Raw genomic sequence first — 23,613 nt, forward strand, 5'->3', positions numbered from 1 at the left:
TCGAGGTACCTTTCAATCTCTACAGTTCTGTGATTCTGTGATAATTGCAATGCAGCATTTATTTTTGGCCAGAAAACCTCCACTAGACATTAAAATCCTGCTCTAAAGTATATACATGCCATCTACCCACTCTGAGCTATCTTTATTTGATTTATAGACAATTAGCATACATTTCAAATCCATTTATCATTAAGAAAAACTACATTAAAGACACTGTTAATTTGTTAACTATTATGATACATACAAGATATAATCAAACTTACCAAATATATATTCAGCTTAATACCTTATCTACTTTGTATGCAGGTAATTATTGTAGCAAGACACAGCTATTTTATTTTGTGAGCTATAATAAATTGGGAATGAGGAACAACATTTTATTCTACCAAAAATCAACAGGTATATCCAAAAGAAAAATATTATTCCATCTCTTTAGAATATCATTAAAGTATTTTAAGTTGTCCTTAAAAAGAAATACACCTGGTCCACTAAATATAAAAGTAAACAATAAAAGAACATTCTTTCCCAGAAATAAACAGCAATAAAACCAATACAAAAAAGCAGAAACCGTAATGAAGCTGAAAATGATCTCAACACTCACTGTGCTGGTATTTCAGTTTGATATTTGAAACAGAGTGAAGACAATGCTGGACTACAATCAATTTCTCCAAGAACCGATGACTACTCCCTTGAAATTATCAGATCTGCAAGGAGAAATACAACCATTCTTGAAGATCAGCTGCCATCTAGTGAATATTAAGAAAATTGTTTAAAACATTGGTTTGGTTTGTTTGTTTGTTTGTTGTCTTTATTCCTTCCTTCCTTCCTTCCCTCACTCCCTCCCTCCCTCCTTCCCTCCTTTCTTCCTTCCTTCCTTCCTTTTACAATTTAACTAGATTCTTGGTGGAACACCTTCTTGCCACCTTGTCACTGCTGATTTTGGGGCCTGTAAAAGTTTCAGGAGCATGAGTATTCAAAGTGACGCATTCCAAACCAGAATAGTCATTCAGCAATGTTTTCTGTAAAAGTATATAAATAAGGTCTTGGTACTACAGTTTGGTCAAAAAAAGAACATGCTTTCAAAGAGCTGAATTGATGATTTTTGGACTCCATTACATTGAGTTCCTATGCATAGTTAAAATTAGCTGAACTGATGATGTTCACATTACCCGTTTATGTTCATATTGCTTACTGTTTTGTATACAGCCCTTGGTTCATGAAGGAATGTGATGAAACAGGACACCACCAAAGAGATCTCCTCACGTTTTTCTCATGAGACCTTCAAAGTGCATGCTGGACAGCTTGTAGGCATGCCATAAACCCCTCCCCGTCTGTCTATGAACATACCAGTCTGACCAGTGCCGTGTGTTTGAGATGCCAATCCTCGTACATATGAGGTCTCAAACAGAGCTTGTGTGTATTAAGTACATGTGTAACTGCACTCATAGCGAAGCTACTTCCAGGAGTAAAACTGTACACTTTCCAAATCTCACAGATCATGGCTTTATATTGCATCCTACAATGCTGGCAGATCTGAAAGGTTTTTATAGAACTATTGCACAATTCATGGCACGATTTGAAAAGACCATGGGCCAAACAGTTATAAAATTGTTTTTTCTCAAACACTGACTGAATATTTGTCAGAACAATGCATTACAACAGATTTATCCATTCCTGAAAAAATTTCTGCCTCCTATTCACCTGTACCAGCAGCTTCTCAAGGCAATTCTGTGGCTCCCCACTTGCTTCTCTTACTTAGCACTGAGGGTTGACTCAACCCCAACTGACAGCACTGCCTTGAGCCGGGGAACTACTGGAAAAAGGGAGCCCAACTTTTGAGAATGCACTTGGGAAGCGCCCACCTGACGAGCGTGTGGCGCTGAGGAGACGACCTGAGGGAGATGAGGGATCGCCGGCACGTCCAGCAGTGAGGAGAACAAGGTGGCTGGCCACGACAAGGCCAGCCCCATTTCGGCTGGGCACGGAGGGTGTGAAAGGCTTAGAGGGGTCTGTGAGACAGGGGCTCGCCTCACAGTGCCCTGACTGCCCTGAGGGGGGCAAGAGCGAGGCGGGAGCGGGAGGGACGGCGAAGTCCCGCCCTGGTGCAGTCCCTCAGTGCGCTTGCTCCGAGGCGGTGCATGCGCGGGGCTCGGAGGGATGGCCGGCGGCTGTGAGGGACGGGCACTGCCGGGTGAGGGGTGAGTGGGGAGTCCCCCGCGGCGCTGCGGTCGCTGCCCGCCATGGAGGCGGTGCCCCTAAGGCTGCTCCCGCCCGAGCCCGGCGACGAGGGCACGCAGAGGTGCAGGCTGGGCCCTGCCGCCCTCTCCTTCCTGGGTGCTCCACTCGGGGCCCCGCTGAGGATCTCCGTGCCCGGCGGGAGCTGCTTGTGCACGGCCTGGCCCAGGGCGGACCTGGCGGACGGTTACCTGCAGGTTGACCTGGCCTGCAGGACCGCGGGGGTGGCGGCGGCGGCGCTGAGGGGCCTGACGCTGAGCCTCGGCCGGCTGCAGCTGCTGCCCCATTGCCGCCTAAAGAAGGCGACCGTGAACGTGGTCGTGAAGAGCTCGGCGCTGCGAAAGGCCATGCCCCGAGCAGTGCTTCAGGAGATGATCAGGGACCTGCTAAGAAACGTTTATGTTTCCCATCATTACGTTGTTACTGTCGCCCCAGATCTTGAAACTCCTGTGGTGCACATTGAAATTCTCTCTGTAGACCCTTTGACAGAGGAGGCCGGACTGATAACCCCCCAAACAAGTGTAAAAATTAAAGAGGTGTTCACTCTAGAAAGGTACAGGCACTTATCGGAGGACACAGGAAATATTTCAGTTGCAGGACTGGATGATGTGAGAAGGACTTTGAAAGAAATGATTGATTTGCCCTTCCGTTTTCCAAAAACTTTTAAGAAGCTGGGGCTTTCTGTCCCTAATGGGGTGCTACTAATAGGCCCTCCAGGTGTGGGGAAAACTCTTATGGTAAAGGCAGTAGCAAAAGAAGTGGGTGCATACCTGCTTTGCATCAGTGGCCCAGCCCTTTATGGTTCCAGGCCAGGAGAAAGTGAAGAGAATTTGCAAAGAGTCTTTGAAAAGTGCAGAGAAATGTCCCATGAAGGCCCAACTATTCTCTTTATCGATGAGATTGACTCCTTATGCCCAAAGCGAGGAAGTTCAAACAATGCTCCTGAAGATCGTATTGTTGCTCAGATGCTAACACTACTGGATGGTGTAGGTAGTGAAGGCAAGATGGTTCTCATGGCAGCAACAAACAGGCCTGATGCCTTAGACCCTGCACTGAGAAGACCTGGCAGATTTGACAGAGAGGTAAGCAAACCCTGTTACACATAAAGAATTTCCTTTCTTTTCCAGGGGGACACTTAATATAGTAATTCATTTTTTTAGAGGGAAAAATGGCTACTATTCATGTTTTGTAGTGGGATTCCACAGATTTGACACATATGTCCTGTTTCTCTGTTGTGAACACTGAAATAACGTCTTTGCCTAAGACTTATGTTCTTACTTGTATATTACCTTAAAACAGTATTTGGTGAACAGTGACAGTGACAGCTGACAGTGTCTTATGAACAACTCTTTATACAACAGTGTTCACTTGGAAGGTAAGCATAAATGAAAGGTGCTTTAAAAATTTATCATTTGTATGCTGCTGTTGGTTTCTTGTAAAACTCTAGTTGCAATACAGGTAGGTAAATTTTCAGAACACAGTATAAAGCAGAGACAAATTGCTTGCATAGGTCTACAAAATAAGAGGAATACAGCAAAATATCTCCTTAAAATTTTTATTGTTTTAGGTTATTATTGGGACACCAACACTTATGCAGAGAAGATCCATCCTGCAGTTGCTTACATCTAGTATGCCGATTTCTGAGGATGTTGATTTGATTAAACTGTCGGAAATTACAGCTGCGTATGTTGGAGCTGACCTTACAGCACTCTGCAGAGAAGCTGCTATGCAGGCTATGTTCCACAGTTCTTTGGTATGCTTGCAAATTAATCAAGGTGAATGTAATTATTATGTACTACATTTTCCCCATTAATACTTAGTTTTCCTGGAAATTCTCAAGAAGATGAAAAAGTCAGAACCTTAAATGCTGAAAAGCACCAAATGTATTATAAATGTAAATATACCAATGCTTTTACTGCATTTGCAGTTTAATAACTGCATTTTGCAGACTTTTTGAGAATTATGAATGCTAGACCATTTGTATTCAAGAGAATCAAGGCATTTATGTGTAGTAACCCTGAATCTAGCAACTCTTTGATTTTGTAGGTCACTCTGTAATGGAAAAATAATTTAGGGAAAAACAGTAGTTTTCCCTAAAATATTCCTTTCTTATAAGCTGTTTTTGTTTTTTTTTTTTTTGTTTTGTTTGTTTTTTGTTTTGTTTTGTTTTTAATTTTCAATAAAGAGAATATATTCTACTTTGTGCTACATCTTTTTGTATGCAGTGCTTAAGCTTGTTAGGGCAGGAATTTAATTGACTACTGATTGCATTCGTCCTTTTGTGAAGTGTTTGGCATACTAATAGAGCATTGTAAATTATTATGTAAAAACCTTATTAATATGCTTTACTTGATTTTCTTCAGGATTCAACTGAAATGGTGATTAAGATGGCAAATTTCCAAGAAGCTTTTAAAAAAATTCAACCATCCTCGTTTCGAAGTGTAATTGGACTAAAAGAGTGTAAGCCAGTCACTTGGGAGCAAATAGGTGGTCTTGAAGATGTAAAACTGAACTTAAAACAGGTAATGTATAAAATGTATTTAGATAAAAAGGCAGTTTATGGCCATGTGCTCCAAGGTGTTCTATGTGCTACATTATAGAAATGTATTGTCTAGCAAATTACATGATTCTAAATTGTATTCTAAGCATTATTTTCTACTACATTAAGTTATTGTAATGCTTGTGATTTAAAAACCTTCCTGCCCCAGGATAACAGCAATAATACCATGAAATAATTATCATGCTTTCCAGTATCTGAAAAACTGCAGCAGTACATTTCTGAGTTTGTAGCCAGATGTGGCTCTTGCATGTCATTCTTCAAGGATTGCCTTTTATTCTGTTTGAGACTGAGAGGAAACTTCAAGAAGGAGGGAGAGGGAACGAGGAGGGTCTGTCTTTTCATACCAAGAAAGACCATATTAGTATTCTGTGTTGATTTAAAATTAATGCATGAACCAAAGAGAGAAATATTTTGCTTAGCTGCTTTAATGATTGGCTGTGAACTCTAGTTCCTTTACTGAGAATTTCATCCCTTTTTTATGTATTGACAGTGCATTGAGTGGCCTATGAAATTTCCTCAGGCGTTTGCTAGGATGGGTCTGTCTCATCCAAAGGGTGTTCTTCTCTATGGGCCACCAGGGTGTGCCAAAACCAAACTGGTGAGGGCTGTGGCCACAAGTTGTCACTGTTCCTTTCTTTCTGTAAGTGGTGCTGACCTTTTCTCACCTTACGTTGGAGATTCAGAGAAGATTTTGTCTCAGGTACAGTTTTTAATTTATATGAGATCTAAAGTTTATTTTTGCCTGTTTTTTATGAAGTGTAAGTTAGGCCTAAATTTTGCTATTGGAAAAATGATAGTTAAAATTTACCTAGCTTTGAAATAGAAAAAGATAATGCTTTCACATTTGTGTAAATGGAGAATCTAACCCTAAAATGATACCAGTTTTAAACTTTGAAAGTATTTCTACCCCTCTTGTTGTTAGTTCACATAAGAATTTAATTAAAAAGTAGAATCTGTCTGTAGTAAATGTAATCCAGAATGGCTTTTTGAACGAATGCATCTTATTTTGTGAAATAATTTATCTTTAAAGTTGCATAATTAAGTCAAAATACAGAGTGAATGTAAACAGGTGATTTCACCTTACCCAGTAGAAAGTATGCATTAACATTTTATTCTATCGATCCAAAAATAGGTATTTTGCCAAGCAAGAGCAAGTACTCCAGCAGTAATATTCCTAGATGAGATTGATTCTATCTTAGGGTCTCGGTCACACCATAAAACTGGCCATGGTGTCTCAGAACGAGTTCTTTCTGTTCTTCTTAATGAGTTGGATGGCATTGGACTGAAAGTCACAGAAAGGAGAGGAAATAAACTACAGCTTGAGGGCCAATGTCAAGAATTAAGTGACGAGGAAAGACAGGTAATTTTTTAGTTGTTGGCATTCATGTTTTTAAACTTAAAATCCTTAGGCTTAAAAACGTGCTATTCTATTCTGTCATTGTTTCTGATTTTTATAAAATACCATTTATAGATTGCTGGTTTTGTATATGCTGTTCATCAGTGAGACTTTGTCCAAGCAAAATACCCATACACAAAATATTAATATAAAATAATAAAATGCTATATAAAATGATATATAAAATATTGATATTAAAAGGGAAATAGACGCATACAGAGATGCATTTTCTTCTTTCCCCTTTTATTTTCTTACTAGTAGTTAACAAAAGTCTTTAGATATTACCTATCTTATCCATGTTGCACTAACTTGTTTATATAATCTCTCTACTCAGCTAGAGTTTCAGGAAACTTTGAACAAAGATTTCATGGTAGTTGCTGCAACAAATAGACCAGATATGTTGGATGATGCTTTACTGCGTCCTGGAAGGCTAGACAGGGTGATCTATATTCCACCTCCAGATCTCAAGGTGATGTATTACGAATCCATACGTGGCTTCAAATGGAGAAAGAGAAATTGCCAGCATACTTTAATTCAGGAGTAAAGGGGAAATATTCCAATAATATAAATATATTATAGGAATATATATTAATTATATAGTAAAAAATTGATGGTTCACAAAAATGAGTCACCAGATTCAAAGTACATGAAGTTTAAAAAGGAATAATCCTATTTGTAATTTAAATACCAGTAATTTTTGAACTGGTGCGTGTAGTTACACTATTGCATATAGAAAACAGCCAAAAATCTGAAATAATTCTTTATTTACAGAATCAAGTTGCAGTTTAGGAAGTATCATAACAAGTTAGCTGTCCTTGCTTCAGATCTCTTGTGCCCTGTAAATGCTCAGTGGTATAACTATTTGCCCTGAGGCCCTCAAAAAGAAGAGATGACCCACAGCAGGACAAATATGGAACTTTCAGTGTAAAATAGCATTTTCATGAAGTAATGAGCAACTCTGAATACCAGACTTTAATGTATGAGATAACCGCAAGAGTGAATATTTCCATTAATAGTATTTTGTTTACTCTTTCACCAGAAATATGGTAGTTCTGCTTTTGGTAATTTCCCAGATCTTTCTTAGTTCTGATTTCAGATTTTTTATTGCTTTGGAGTGGGAGTAAGTGTTACTTTGTTCGGTTTTGTTTTCTCATTTAATATATACCAATATATACCAATTTACAGGGAAGGCTTTCCATTTTGAAAATTTGCACGGAAAAAATTCCGTTAGATTCTGATGTGGCACTGCAAGATTTAGCAGTCCTAACAGACCTCTTCTCTGGAGCTGATATTGAAAATCTGTGCAAGGAGGTATGAAATATTCATGGTTAATCTGTGAAATAAACTATAAATTATACCTTTCAATGAAAATAGTTAACTTCTAGAGGTTACCAAGCCTCTAGAATAATCTGTAGGACAGATTATTCCACCGCTGAAAATAAAGAGAATGAATAAAACAGGAGTGAACAAGAATTCTTTAAATAAAAATCCAAGTAAGTATAAAGGGTTTCCATGATAATTTACTGGTGGAAGTTATTCTACTGGCATAAGTGGAAGCTGTACTACCTTTTATTTCATGTGGCTTTTTGTAATTCAGGCTCACATCTGGAGGAATCATATTTTGTGTACTGCAAGCAACTGCGGCATTCTTAGCTGAAAGCAGCATGTACTGTCAAGGCTAGAGTGGAAAAAAACAGAACAGTCCATAAATACTTGAGCAAAGTTATATTGAAAGCAGAAAAAAAAAAAATTGAAGAAAATCCAATATGTAAATGATCAAGGATATGTTTTCTAATACAAAAAGTAAATGTGAAATTTACATTAGTCTTACCTGATGGTGTGTTTAGTGATAAATATAATCCAGACAAAGTATCTGAGAACAGCATTGTATAAAATTTGGTTTCATGTAAAATGTTTTAAAATATTTGCAGTAACTTCTTTGTGAGTTAATATTATAAGCATTTCAAGCTTTTTTTTTTTTTCTTTTCTTAAGGCTGCTTTGTTGGCATTGCAAGAGAATGGACTTGAAGCAACTACTGTAAAACATGAGCATTTTGTAAAATCACTGAGGACTGTAAAACCGTCTTTAAGCACAAAAGACTTGGAATTTTATGAAAAATTTTATAATCAAGAATTAACATTTGAATCAAAAAGGAATGATATGGCATAAGTATTTTTAAATATATCACGAAGACTGAGAGTTGAAGCGTTTTGTATCTTTCCTGCTTTTTCATACTGTACTTACTGTAGTTTTCAATCTGTATGAAATACAGTAAAATTTCACAGGTGAAAAATGCATAATGTCAGTAATGAATAAACTGAAACCATGGTTGCTTGGGCTAGGTTTCCATTGGATGACATGGATCGTTGAGATAGTTACATGGAGTACTACAGAACAGCTTTGTTTTACTATACATTTCCTAGTTTTGTTTATAAACACTGGCACAGTAAGAATATTTGATTTAAAATGTTAAGTCTGAAAAGGACAGAGTGACTACTGAAGGCAGAAAAGCTTTCAGAATGTGAAGTATGAGAAACCAAGTTCCATACTACGCAAAAAGACAAGCCATTCCATATGTGCATATCTAAAGGCTTGCTTTCTCAAAGGCAGGTTAAAAGCTTAGGGCCACGGTTAAGTTTTTGCTGCAGCAACTGGGCCAGACTTCAGCTGGGCTCCATTTTCGGTCCGCTCGCCCGGCCCTGACGCGAGGCAGGCCGAGGCCTTTGCCCTGCCGTGATGTTCGTCGGGCAGCAGGGCTCGGGCGAGGGGAGCCTCCCATCAGGGGCCGGCGTCGCTCCCCTCAGGAGCCGGGGATACCCGCCGGGGGGCGCGCGCGCTTCTCGCGCCGTTGCTCCGGGCGTTGCGGGAGCCTGTTTGCGGAGCCTCCCCGCCTATATAAAGCGGAGGGCGCGGCGCCCCGTGCCGCTGTCCCGCCGCAGCGCTGCCCGGTCGTTCCTTTGCCGTCCCGTCAGGTAACGCCGCGCCCGGGGGGTGCCCAGGTTCGGTTAACAGCCCTGTTTGTTCCAGGTCCGCAGCCGCAGCGAGGATGAACACGAATTTCTTCCACATAATCAAATCGAAAAAAGAAGTAAGTGCCTCGGGTCGCTTCAGAGCCCCGGCGGCGGCTGTGCTGAGGTGGGCGCCCCGAGACCGGGCGCTGGCACCGGAGGTGCGGCCCCTGAGGGCTGGGGAAGCACGGGGAGCAGCTCAGCCTGCCGCCGGGCTCCCTGCCCCTACAAATCCCTCCCGAGCTCAGCCAGGACAGGTTGCTCCTCAACTCTTCTGCACATCGTGTCTTTCAGCTCATTCCCCTGGTTGGAGTCGTGTCTTTCGCAGCAGTTGGGGCTGTTGCTTTCTCTGCCTATTCCCTCTTCAGCAAGTCTGATGTGATGTAAGCGAAATACTGCTCGGATTTATGCTGGTTTGTTCATCTCTGCGGAGGCAGTTGACAGTTACGTTTTCCTGAAAAAAAAGAAAAAAATCCAAGTGCATGTTCCAAACTACTAGGAAAGATTAAGACATCTACACACTTTAAGTACTGAAAAATTAATAAATATAGTGTAATGCAGATGGCTTCCCAACTTAAGATTTAATAGATAATATTTATTTTTCTTGGCTTTAGGTGTAATAGGTTTTAGTTGTTCCCAGACAATTGGGTAGAGGCCATTCAGATATGGGGCGAGCAGGCTGTATCTAAAGAACAGTATTTGCAAATACAAAGTTAAAACAAGTTAAACTGGAGCCAAGCCCTTCACTCTCTAAGCTTTTGGAATATTTTGTATTTACTTTAAAGTGACTAAAATAGACAATTTTAGCCATCAGGATCAGAATCCCCTTTTTATTTGCATCTTTATTCAGTTTTGATTTTCAGCTTTTTTGTCTAATGTTAGACAATACATTTATACTCAAACAATATTGGCATGTTGGTGCTTTGGAAGTTACAAATAAAGCAAGCCGTAGTTGATGCCTAACCAGAATTTAAAATACAGAGTTGACCAAACCTGTAAACATGTGTTTCAAGGAGCTACTTATGTGAATAGTTCTACTGCTAATAGATTCCTCGTGTAGAAAAGTATGTGCAAGTTCACACCCTAAAACATAGTACCTAGTTTGCTTTCTTCTCTTAAAGCATTAACAAGACTGGCAATCCAGAGCCATGGGAAACTATTGATCCTACCCGGCCTCAGAAGGTAATTAATGTGAATAATACAGTCAGTGTAAATGGCATATTTTTTCCAATACAATGACTATAATGTGTAAGAACTAGCAAAATATGGATGAGGAAAAAATGTAAAGCTGAAATCTATTTAAAAGTAGAAATGATTGCATAGCTCATTACTTTATCTAAAGAATTTTCCCTACGTTAATGATAGTAATTAAGGTATTTCCTTCTCGGTCAACTGCTGAATTTGTGGTCTATTTGTTGGTGTTGGCCCCCACAACATCCACTTACTCAATTCCATCGATAACAGTAGATATATGGACTGTAGAGGAAATGCTGTTTACATTTGCATTGTTCCTGAATTACAAAATTGACTGAGAATGGCTTATTGGGTATTATAACTGTAAGGAAAAAAAAAATCTTAGTTTAGTAGAGCACCTAGGACAAGGAAAAATAAAATTATCTGTGAATAATATTTGGGTTTATTATTTTATTAATATCAAAGTGATTTTGTTCAACAAATCATTGGATGTGATAATAATTGTTATTTTTGCTTATTTTTACTAGGAAAATATAAAGCTATTAGAAATCCTTTATCACCAATAAGTTGATGTGTGGTGTTGTGGGGAGAAGACTAACATTTTATTGACAGTGGACTTAAGTACTGAGGGTTTGCTAATTTCTTCCATGATTTCCTTTGAATCCAGCTATTAACAATCCATCAGAAATGGAAACCCATAGAAGAGTTGGAAAACGTCAGAAAGCTTACAAAGTGACAAGTTTCTGTTGGCTCTAAAAGGTACTCTATGAATCTAGTGGAATCACTTCTGCACAAACTTGACTACTGAAATCAGTGTGCGGAAATGCTTCTGCTACGTTTTTAGGGTCTCCCTACATTTTTTGGACTCTGGATGAGGAGTTTCATTTTGCCTTAGAAGTTGGCATACAACATCCACGTAGTCCAAAAACCTGTTTCAGAGCTCATTTTCAGGTTGCATTTGATGTCAGATATTGAAGATTCAGATGGTAATTACATATGGAAAAAACCTTCACCCTTTTTGTAGAATTTTATTATCTCAAAATACATCCGTTTTGTAATTTTACAGTGTTTTTTAATAAAATTGTTTAATGTTTGCAATGTTATATGTAAATTCCATAAATGGGAATTACCCAAAAGCCCTTCTAAATTAAGATTCTTGGTCTGCTCCCTCTTTATCCTATATTTTAATGCAGCATGCATATTGTATTCAGACTAAATAGTCGTCATAGCCAGAGGATGTCTATGTATGGCAACACGTCATAAAATAAACTTGTATTTATTTCCTACATTAGATGTGATAACGTAAGATGAAGTTAAGATAAGGTTCTATTCCTAATACTAAAACTTGCACATATGCACAGCGTAATCCACCAGGGAGTCTTATATGTTACTTGAGACTGCAGGATTAACACATAAGACTTTAGCATGGCTAAAAGGGATTTAGAAATGAGAGAATTTCTGTTATATTTAAATATTGCTCCTGTTTAAACTTAGAAAAAAATGCTAGAATTGGGAAACACACTACCCAAAACCACTTATAATGTTAATTTCTTCATCTTGTGGGAGGTAGTTCAAGCTTAAATTTGCAGCACAGTTTTGGTGATTTTTTTGTTTGTTTTGTTTGTATTTAAATAGATATTAGAGACCTCTGCTTTAATAAAGAGAAAATAACACAGATTAAAGTTAGGAATGACTCCACATAAAGACTTTCTCTTTAGTTTCCTTACTGGTGAATTGGCTAGGGAAAGGATGCCATAATCCCAACAAATTAATTATCTATGTATATCCAATGGTGAAACAGCCTTTTTGTGGGTATTTTCTGTATGTTTTCCTTGCAAGCCTTTTCATATATATTACATAGTTTCTTCTACACTGGATGATCAGAATGCATGTTATTTGCTGAGAGGAAGAAAGCAAAACTGAAACAAGTTGATTTGAGGAAGTCCCCTTTCAAGTGTGTAATAGTGAGCCTAGTGCTGTAGCTTCCTCTGCTGTAGCAAAGACAAAACAAGTTAGTAAAACTCTCTCCAAAATCTTAAGGTAGGTTGGCTTCAGAGACTTCAAGTTTTTTAAAGATTTTTTCGATGCTGAGAAGTTAAAGATTTACTTATTCCACACTTGTGTGCAGATACAGCATATTTAATATGTAAGTATGACTCAGCAGCATTTATATTTAAGAGTGAAAGGAACAACAGGACTTCAGAATACATGCTTAGCTTTCATTTTAAGGAATGACATTACAAGACAATCAGTATATAACCACAAAAATCTAGTGCTCTGGGGAATAAACTTTTAATCATTTAAATAGAGAAATGTTTTAAAATATTTTCTGTAAGTTACTGTGTATTTACATATGTTGCTCTATTACATTAAAAGATGTGCTGTGCTGTGCTCTAAGTTCATGCATGAATTAAATGAGTTTGTCCTTAAGTAAACTACGTGTATGGTCTTTGAGTACTATTACTTCTTTTGACCTAAGTATATCAACATTAAGGAAACAAGTCATTTTTACATGATTTTTGTACTTAAACACTTTTCACTGGTGTCTTCCAGTAGTGCATTAGGCAGCGTGACTACCATCAGTCCCAGGTTATTGCTTCTCATTTTCTCTTAGGGCATAATAGCAAAAGTAATAATATATTGTTTTGCTTGTTACCTGCATCCTTTAAAAAAAAAATCATGGATTTGTGGAAAGGGTTTTCACATAATGTGAGAAATCATCATCTCTTCGTATACTTCAAAAAGATTATGAGGATTGTCCAAGTCCTTGGGACAACTTTTTGAGTTCTCAGACCATCCCTAAGAATATTCTGTCTGCTGTATTGATGAGATTACTCCCGTAGGGAATACCAAGGCCAGTTGCTGTATCTACCGCCAGAACTGCTCAACATAAAGCAATAAAGCAATATACAGGTTATTTCCTTATTCTGCAAACATCAGAGTTCAGACAGTAAAGATTTAATCCGTTGAATTTTATGGGTTTACTTTTATGAGAACAGTAAGATTTCCTTGTCCTGTGTAATGCAAACCCATGACTTTTTATTCTTTGTGCAGTTTAGAGGCTGTTGAAATAAATTTCACTTCTTTCTTTCTTCTCTCCATTCTTTTCTACTTCTGCATCCTACTTAAACTTCTGTTCTAGGTTTTTGTTTTTTAAACAATTGCTGTTTTCACTCACCCTGGCTAGTACTTTTCCATGGAGCTATATCACTTCCAACTATCATATTAATTACAAAGTTTCATTAAAATGCTCATTGGCTTGTTAAAATTTCAAATCTGGATTAAAAACCATTAGCAATGATTTTTAATGGTGCTAATCACCATCACAATCATTAGAATCTATACAAGTTATGCTTTTCTGCAGCTAGTTGATAACTGTTAAAGCCCATTTGTAAATAGTTTTCTGGAAGAATAGAAGGTTGCTTTCTGCAGTATGCATGCAAACTGAACCAATAGTTGTGTCCCCCCAAAAAATAAAATTTGGGGCAAGAAAAGTTTATGTAATTTTGTAAATAGACAAATCCATCAGTTCAAACAATCCGCAGAAACTTAACAAATGTTTTAAGCCTTGCTTTCAAGGAGCAGTACCATACAGGGGAACCTGAGTGCTACTGTCTGTTCTTGGGTCTGATTCAGGCTTTATAAAATGCCAGCTCTTTCAGCCTTCTAAAATACTTCCTTTTTGTTTTAGGAGTCATTAAAAAATTCCTGATCTGTATTTCACTTACTGTCTCCCAGGCTTTCACTAAGATACTTATCTTTTCTTGAGTTAATAAGAGAGCTAGGCCCCAAGAAGGATAAAACATGACTGTCAACCTCATTTTAGCCTCTACCCTTTCTCCATCTTATCTGATACACCTTTAAACATACATATCCTTAAAGGAGCCATGACATGGGACAAGCTTGATGGCCTGGCTGTAAGGACCATTACTTCATGTATTAACTCTGTAAGTTCACAAAATCTTTGAGCAAAATTTCAAATGCTCTGAATTCATTTTAACTTCCAGAAAGTGAAGCCTAACAATCAAAAAATATATATATTCTTTGCTATGTATGTTTATTTTAATTGCAATTCTTTGTATTACAGTAGTACTTAAAGGCTTAAGCTGAACGATACAAGATTTATGGGATCCAAGACCCGTGCTGAGTTTCTCCTTTGGTTTTCTTTGCATATGATAGCCTCTGTGTCAGCATTTCTCTGCCTGAGAGCCCTACCCCTCCATGTTTCTCCAATGCAAATAGTTTACTACCTAGTTATTTCACTGGTGCATGTAATTTCTGTAGTAAGTAGTTACTTACAGTGGGGCCTGTTGCAATCATTAAAGGAAATTGTTCATCCTCCAGTTGTCATCTGTCTCAGTGCAGAGGGCTCTTGCCCCTAGGACTAACTGTAGAAAACAAACAAGAGTAATGGGAATGATTCACGGGTTCTGGCCGCTGTTTGGTGTTGGATGCTTCCCAAAAAAGCTTTCAGATTAAACAAACATGGCCACACTACTCAGCACAATTTTAATTCATTGTCTGAAGTCTTCAGTGTATAGCACATGCCTGCCATAAAGGCAGCACACAAGATAACACCATCACTTGAAAGCCTGACTGAAATGGAAATGGAGAAGCATTAGTGAAGAAGAAGACCTGGTGAGCTGTGGCTGGACTCGGCAACTTTTTACATTCAGGTGCTGATTTGAATAGACAGCAAGCAGATTGTTTGCTGAAAGCACTCTGCCATCATAAAATAGCCATCACCACAAATTACACCCTTCAGGGAAAGTCCAGAGTGAACAGGTACCTATGGGCCTCACCCCGTGCAAAGATCAGACACCCTTGTGGCATTTCATGGAGGCTCTATCAACCCTATTAATTCTGTACTTTGGCCTAGCAATCAAAGGATTTCAGTTTAATAATGTGTTACTTTCAGATAACATTATATGTCAATTCTTGCCAGCAATGTCCTCCTGTAGAATTAATGAGGGATTTGCAGTGCCCTCTAAGGACACCTCACAGAGACAAACTCCATTACATGTTAAGCCAACATGAGAGAGCAGCTGTCCAGAGGCTGTTACTCGCCACCACACTGAAGGGGAATCCTGAGGGATCCTCCATGTCCCATAGCTGCCATCTCCTTCAGCCACCTCTCAGTGGAGAGGAGGGAGCACAGGGTTGCCTGCAGCTGGCGGGTAATGGTGGGACACAGGGCTTTCATTAGCACTTCATTAAGGAGGTGCAGTAAGTGCTATTTGGGTTCTTCCCTTCTCTGTGAGGCAGGGGAGGGCAGAAGGATGAGCCTCGACGTGCATTGCTGTCAGACCACCTGTGGGAGTGCTGGAAGGCTGTGAGCCCTCAGTAGGGCTGACGATTGCAGCAAGGAGAGAAGAGGTACAAAGAGAGTAAACTTGCCACACCTGGGTTCTGTGTAAATACACCATTTTTAGGTGGGAGGACTGAGGAGGTAAACTCTCTTTCTGTGGTGGTGTGCTGTCTCAAGTAGTTTGTGAGGTAAAGGATTTCTCTGTATAGCAAATAAGGGAGATTCTAGGAAATAGTATCTGTGGGGTTAGGAAATGACAGGGCTTTATTTGTGTGATGAAGCAGAGTTAGCAAGTCAGAGTCCCAGAAGTAATTTCTTTGGGCTTGTCATGTGCTGGTCTGAAAAAAAAACACAGAAGTCTCATCAAACAGCAGTGGGAGCATGCGCAGAAGTGCTTGCTTTTGTTTTGCTCTTGCCTACACCTAAGTCTGGCAAGGTTAGGTCACCTGTGTGACACAAGTGCTGTGGGGCTGGGCTGAGGCCACCTGCCTGGCCATGTGCCCCATGGCACGGCAGGCCCATGCCGCTCAAGTCATCTCTTGTACTCAGGCCACAGCTTCCACCCTGTGGCTTGTGGCTCCTCACGAAATGGCCAGGCTGGACTGGAGACACCAGGGCCTACTGTGATATGTGGCTGTGCCATCTGTCTGGGTGATGGGCCTTGATGCCTGTGTGTGGCTATGCACCTGCTCTGGGCAGCAGATCCGCTGCTGCTGGTGGCCAAGGTTTGGCCACGTGTGTAACACTTCCTAAAATCCTTTTGTCTAAATACATTAGACTTCACAATGTGATGTTTTAAGATAAAGCCAGTCATCCTTGTGACCTTGGTCCTGTAGTACTTAGAAAGTGCTTGTGCTAGTATATTAAAATTCAGATAAATGTATATCCAGCTTTATAAGCTTCAAGCAATTGAAAACAGGTCTCTTCAACTTCAAACATTTGATCCCTACTATATCAGAAACCAGGTATTATTTGATTTCTGCCTCTCACACCCTCCTATTTGCTGCAGAAATTCCTTCCTTATTTCCCTTGCTGACACGTTTTTTTTTTTCCTCATGCTATGTCTCTCTTTCATCCACCAAAACAATATAAGAAAAACATAGAATTGTCTTGGTCTAACTTGCTTATGCTGTTAGTATTGTTTATTAGTATATACCTGTACTGTGTTATAGAAAGTTAAACATGTAAAATTATTATATCAATTTATAATTAGGCTGGTGATTTAAACTCAGAAATTATGCAAAAAAAAAAAAAAAAAAAAAGGAAAAAATAAACCCACCACAGTCATGACTTTAGTAAGAATGTTTTCTTTATTTTTTTTGTAACAGTGGTAAAGATGCGTAATCTGAGCTCTTTAATCAAAGATTTCTGTACTTTCTCTATGTGCTTTAAAAACAGCAGATACTGAATAATTGTTTTTCAGTTTTGAAAATAAAATTTTAATTTGCCTCATACGTAAGTATGCTTTGTCTCACTTAAAACTCAGGTAAAACAGTTTTTTTCTTTAAATTTGTAAACATACTAATATTGTATTGTTAGGTAGGTTCCATTTCACTGAAAACTATTTGTTAATTATGTTGATGTGGAAGACTAAAGACAGTGTCTGCTAATAATATTATGGGATTCTCTTCCTTGCTTAATATCTTCATAACATCTTTTGCTTTGAGTAAGATCTGTTTTCTGACTGAAATCTGATTGATCCAGTTGTTTTCTGACAATAAAATGTGAAAGTGACATGTTCATGTTCTGAAACCACAAACTTGAAGTGGTCAAGTAGTTGCTTATTTCTAAATACTGTGAATTGTGTGGATTCCTGTAGCCTTGCAGACCATGATGGTGGCAGTCGAAGCAACAGCTGTGAAACAGTTTTTTCCCTTTTGTATCTTCTTTTATGTTTGGTGGTGGTTTTGTTTGTTTGTTTGTTTGTTTTTTAAGTAAATTCAGAGACATTATTTTTTAGGCTAGCACTCACTCAGCCAGAATTTTGCTGGCTTCATGAAGCAGGGCAGGGGGTGGTAGCTTTTGAATTTGTGACTTTACACAGCAGTTATTTTTTTCGTATTTTGAAAGCAGAATTCTCTGCTGGAGTGAGTGGAAGTTTTGTACAGACATTGATGATATCAGATGGTGTCAAATTGGGTATCTACAGACTTAGGACAAAATGTCAGTAGGATACAACACCCAAACCAGACTGGGGGGACCGGAGGTCTGTAGCGACCCACTCAGCATTGCCTGAAGGAACTTCTGTGAAGCAGTGCAGTCAGAAGGCAGAGTTGTTGCTCTCCCACTTCATGGTTACAACCCTTTTCTAGAACTCTCCAGTGTTCAAGCCACTTCCTGTCATTCTACTCCTTTTGTATGGTATGTGGCATGAGATCAGTCTTTTCTGGTAGACCAGAGGTAACCTGCTAGTGTCTGAGGCCTACTGTGGTTCCTCAGCCTTTTTCACAGAGCTGTGTTTCATCTTCTGACAAGACTGGTGCATGCTGCGAGGTATAAGCAAGGAATGCCAAGCTTATCCTGCTGGATTGTTACATGGATTGTCAAAATCCCCATGTTCTGAAAAGCTGGAGTTCCTTGTATTCCTGGTCAGGTGTCTTAGAATACGCAGATTTTTACTGCAAAATTCACATAGGATCAGTATGATGCATTATCAAGTGCAACTTATTTCAATACTTTTATTACACTGCATGGTATGTTGGGAGCAAATGAGGTAGCTGTAGATGCAGATAGATTAGCTGAGAGGTCAGAAAGCCATACAAGTTTGAAAAACTTAAGTAAATGTGTTTAAGCTTTCATTTTTAGCAAGGCTTTTTCATTCTTGGTTGCTTTTTGTGTGACTTTTTTTTTTTTTTTTAATTCAAATAAATGTATTTGCAGTAAGTAGGTGACTAAATACCGTCCTGTACCAGACTTGCTGCTGCAGCACAAACAAGGAAGTAAGCGCTGAAAAAACACATTGGTTGTAATTCCTGGTAGTAACAGGGAAATGTTATCAGTTTGCCAAAGAAAGCAAAGTCACATACTTGTCATAAATCACTGATTCATTACATCAAAAAACAAACAAAAAAAAACTATTCTTACTGTTCTTATATTAAATATGTTAATGTTTCATGTAATGATTCATCTCTCTTACCTATTGTAAGACTCTTACAATTCAGTGAAGCCTGAAATATGAAGGAAAAAAAAAAAAGGCTGTCCTTTTCGAATCATGTTGGGTGACTTTGTAAGTGTTTAAAATAGTCAGATAGGACTTTGATGAGATCTTAGTTATGTATCTGGGAAAATATATGTTAACATTATGCTGCTTTTACAGAGTTTTTATTTTTTGTCTTATGAAATGCTTTGAATGGAACATGTTTAGTCAGAAGACAGAATTTGGCTTAAAGACTGCAATATCCACCCTACTCCCAGAAGCAGAAATACATTGCCAAATCATAGTTATAAAGACTTCAGTTCTGTTCATTGCCAAACTAAGCCATAATTTTAATGTTATCATAGCACGCTGTGTGAAGTAGATGTAAAACAAATTGATTTTGAAGTTACAGATTTCAGGGAGACATGGTATTATCACAGAACTTGTAGTGATTGTGTACATATGCAAGTACATCTTTTTTTTTTTAAATTGCCTCTTAAGAGAAATAATAAGTTTATAACTAATTATTAAATATATAATAAGTTTATAATTATTATAAGTTTAATAATAAGGGTGTGACTGAAGTTTCTGTATCCCCATTAGTTCAAAGAGGAAGCTTGTGTAGTATGCAAAACAGGGTGATAGGTAGAAGTTTGAGCTATGTGTTGGGTGTATCACTTTTTGGTGCACATAAAGGACAAAACATATACCCTCTACAGGCCACTGCTTTAAATGCCAAATTCCCACCTAAGTTATATGTAGAGTCACTCAGTAAAGATCCTAAATGTTTGACCAATCAGCCTGTTCTCAGAAATCTTCACAGCTGTCTGTTTGGCAGTACCACAGACATATATACATTCCTCAATAAGAAATACTGAAGCACAAAGTTATTACTGTAGCTAGAGATGAGGATTTGTTGAAGCAACCTGTAATCAGAGGTACCAAAATTATGAGCCAAGGGAACTTCTGTACCTATTGGATTTTCTTCTTCATGAAACAAGTAAAAGGATATGTGGCAACCGAACAAAGGAATGGGGTGTGGGTAAATCTACAATTGTTTTTATTATCAGGAATGAATGGGTGTGGTATGCATGAGATGGGTAATACATACCCTTGCTTAAGAGAAAAATTGTAAAGTTAGCTATCAAACATTCTAGCTTAACAGCACAACAGATCAACTAATGCTGCAATCTGTAAGCAAAATTGAACTTGTGACCACCACAGTTTGGCCCTGAAATATGGGTATGCTCCAGAGTTGGCTGCATGGTAATGTAAAGGCATCTAATGCTTTTCAGTTGCTGTCTGGAGTATCTATGTACTCTGGCTTTATCTGTTGGGTTGTTGTGTGTGTGTGTTTTGTTTTTTTTCCCAACTCCCTCTTTTGTACACAAACACACCTTATATTATCAATAAAGTATTAACGATCTAAGAAAAAAAAAAAACCACTTTCTGCAGTTTGAATATCCTTACTCAGCCATAGTAGTTGGTGGATCCAGTAGTAAGGTTTCTTTTTGTTGTGTTACTCTTGCTCTGTGGGATGCTTCTATCTCCAATGGCTAAAATTAGAGACTACCTCTTCCCTCTATCCTTTCTCCAGATAAACATTAACTGTAGTAATTCTGAGGGGAAAAATAATGTTCTGGTTTCACTGCTAATTTACTGAGATAATTAATTGATCTAATGTAATATGATATCCTGTATGACTATCAACAAGTGTGTGGATCTAGAAACATATATTCACTTACTGCTTATGTACATGACCCTTTAACTTTTGATACACAAAGAGTTGCTTGCTTTTATATTTTCTATGATATGACTTGACCTTTGCTCCATGGCAAGTCCAAGCAGCAAGATTACCTGAAAAACATAATAACTTGTTCCATCTAGGCTACGCTTAAAGCAAATGTCAAAGCACCAAGAAAATACTCTGTGTAACTGGGTTGGGTGATTTCACTTTCTAGTTGATGGTATGTGTTTTTTGCAGAAGCATAGAAAATTTGGAATTGCTTAATAGCTTGAAGAAATGAAAGAAGACTTTACAGGAAGGAAGCTGTGGTTGTGAGTTGCTCAGCCTCTACGTGAAGCCTGTTCAAATAGCTTAAAAGACAGCAGTAGCAATTGCAGCACTGTGGTATTTTCTACTTATTTTGTATCTCCCTGTTTAGAAACAAAAATGCTTCCCTCAGTGTATGTTTTTAATTCAAAGTGTCATCAAATCCTTTATCTTGAAAAAAACATCCCGTTAATTCGAATTCAGCACCCCACAGAAACAGTACTTATTTTCATAGAAACTTATGGCTTGCATGATGGATAGTGTTGTTTACATTAATGAATGTAATTTGTTCTAATTGCATTTGATAGCCACAGCTGACTTATAGTCATAGAACATTTTTTTTTTTTATTGCATACCTGGGACTGGCAGAAGGTAACTTTTTCCACTCTGTATTCCATGGGTATTTTCTGTACAGACCTTTAAGAAGAACCTTAAATATTTCCCAGTAATTGATTAGGAAATCCGTGGTAGGCTTGTGCTTTTTCTTATTATATGTGTGTATCCACGGGGGGGGGGGCGGGACACGACACGACTTTTTTTTTTTTTTTTGCTTACTAGTAAGTCATTTGAAAGATTTGTGGCAGGATACATTCTTATGACACCTAAACCAGCACGTCCCAGCGGTTATACTCGGTGCACATTTATTAACGTTGGGCCTAATGCCCCCTCTGCTGGTAATTTTGGGCAGGACTAGCTGCTTAGTGCAAGGGGCAGACTGTCCATGCGGTTTGTCGGACCTGTTCTTACACTGGGTTTGGAGGAAAAAAACGTAGGAAATCTATAAAAACGATGAATAACGGTATACAAGTTTCAAAACTTTACTATCATCTGAATTATGAATAAGTTTAAATATGGTATTTACATTCAAGTAGAGTTGACTTTTTTGGGGGGAGTGGCAGGGGAGGAAGGCTGGTTACTATCATTAAATGTTTTTGTTTACATTCCCTCAATTTATTTGAGGGCTTATTAGTTAATTTGAGAAAAAGAGAAAAAGAAACCAGAGGAATGCGGGAGTTGGGCACTCTTAATGCGTGTGAGCCAAGGAGAATTTATTGCCTGCTTGCCATTCAGCTGCTGTTATGAGTTCAGCTGTGCCTAAGATCCCTGTCTGTATTGGCACTGAGTGCAGTGGGACGTTTCCTGGGCAGACAGCCTTAACTGTCCTCATATGCTACTCACAACCCTAGAACAACCACTGATCTTTTCAGCAGGTATAACAGTAAGGAAATCATAAAGCAGTCACCATATGGATAAAACCATAGTTGTGTTCATGAAGTGGCTTGTTTTTCTGCAGAAATTGGTGCCGCAAAAGTGTGCATGCTTCATAACCTTAATAGAAGTGACTAAATTACGTCACGCATTTTACCACTGGCAGTTTTCAACAGAAGAAACTGTGAAACTGAGGAAACAGAATACATGGAGAAAAGGAAAATAGATAAAGGAGTAAAAATATAGATTTGGATTATCATTATTTTACAGCTGTAAAAGTAGAAAGCAGGCAGGCATGCGTTCTAAGAACAGATTGCTGTCATAACTGCATAGAAGTAAATGGAAAGGATAAGCATTTATTTCAGCAGCTTCCAAAGTTGTCAGGTATCTCACAGAACGGAAGGGCAGGTATTGTCCTTCCTAGAGCATTCGGCTGTGGAGAATTAAATGAGAAGAGTAAAAGCAAAGGGGATTTGCCATCCCCAGAGCACAGAGTGGCAGTTAGTGCCCAGTGTAATTTCTTAACCAAGAACAAGGGTGAGGAGAAGCTGGGAAGTGGATTAAGGGGTCTAGGGAAGGGGGAAGATACATGTTTTTTTTCTTAATGTACAAAGAAAATCAAGAAAAAGACTTTTGGCAGTGCCAGTTTGGATGTTGAAGACCAAGTTCAGGTATAACATTTTACATGGTAATCCTACTGGTATAGAAAAAAGTGCTGCTAGTATTGAAAGGAGTGTCAACACAATTTAGAAAGTAAAAATCTTCATTAAGCAAGGAAAACACTAATTCAGAAATAAAATTGGTTTATGTTAAGTTCTGTCTTAGCATAAGAACACTTAAGAATATGAGCAGAATGCAAGGGTTTGCAGTCCACTCCTTGTAAAAAAAAAAAAAAAAAAAAAAAAAAATATGGGTAGTCATCAAAGTTGTATCTATATTTCAGGAGAAGATGAGTAAAATCACAGATTAAGATGAGAGAAACTTCTTCCCAATGTAGACTGTTAGAGGTGACAGAATTTTCATAGAATTTTAGCCATTCGATCAGCAATAGCATTTTGGCACATCTCTGGAAGCAGGAATACTAGCTGTGGAAGCTTCAAATTTTAGGTGCCTATTGGGTAGGGACAACCCAAAAAGTAAAGGCATTCTCATTTCAAGCAGAAGGGTTTACAATGATGAATAGAGAGGTATGAGGACATGTAAATCATCTTGTGATAACCAGGTGAAATAATCTGGATGTGCTGCAGAGCTGCTTGGAAAGGCACTACGATTCTTGTTTATACCAATGTCATTTTCCTCTAAGGTGATGACTGAAAAATGATCTTACAATATCTATAACTTGCATTCTTTAATAGCCACTTTACACTTACCAGAGCACTGTTAATGCATGTTAGATTATATATTCCCTGTAGTTTATTTGCAAATAAACTTTCTCAAGAATTCTCTATTAATTGTAAGTGTGCTATTTCAATTTGTTTATTTTTAGAGTTCTGTTGTACTCTACACAGAAGTG

General features: G+C 38.4%; 2 protein-coding genes across 4 annotated transcripts; both read left to right on the forward strand.

Moving 5' to 3' along the window:
- Positions 1-2,171: 2,171 nt before the first annotated feature.
- AFG2B (AFG2 AAA ATPase homolog B) lies at positions 2,172-8,520 on the forward strand. Its single transcript, XM_082769497.1, has 8 exons — positions 2,172-3,317; positions 3,803-3,988; positions 4,599-4,757; positions 5,286-5,495; positions 5,928-6,155; positions 6,526-6,660; positions 7,377-7,502; positions 8,185-8,520. Exons 1-8 carry the CDS (start codon positions 2,241-2,243, stop codon positions 8,359-8,361), a joined length of 2,298 nt encoding a protein of 765 aa, XP_082625623.1. The 5' UTR covers positions 2,172-2,240; the 3' UTR covers positions 8,362-8,520.
- A 506-nt stretch (positions 8,521-9,026) lies between these two features.
- LOC309882343 (normal mucosa of esophagus-specific gene 1 protein) lies at positions 9,027-21,012 on the forward strand. 3 transcript variants are annotated; one of them, XM_082769346.1, is made up of 5 exons: positions 9,027-9,280; positions 9,495-9,583; positions 10,322-10,382; positions 11,062-11,153; positions 20,823-21,012. In XM_082769346.1, exons 1-4 carry the CDS (start codon positions 9,239-9,241, stop codon positions 11,128-11,130), a joined length of 261 nt encoding a protein of 86 aa, XP_082625472.1. In that variant the 5' UTR covers positions 9,027-9,238; the 3' UTR covers positions 11,131-11,153; positions 20,823-21,012. The 3 variants fall into 3 exon arrangements, with proteins under 3 accessions (XP_082625472.1, XP_082625471.1, XP_082625470.1); XM_082769345.1 differs by lacking the exon at positions 20,823-21,012 and adding an exon at positions 11,239-16,924 and having other exon boundaries at positions 9,028-9,280; XM_082769344.1 differs by lacking the exon at positions 20,823-21,012 and having other exon boundaries at positions 9,034-9,280; positions 11,062-16,924.
- The last annotated feature ends 2,601 nt before the right edge of the window (positions 21,013-23,613 follow it).

The sequence above is a fragment of the Aythya marila genome, assembly GCF_965140915.1.
Source record: "Aythya marila genome assembly, chromosome: 11".
Taxonomy (NCBI): Eukaryota; Metazoa; Chordata; class Aves; order Anseriformes; family Anatidae; genus Aythya; species Aythya marila.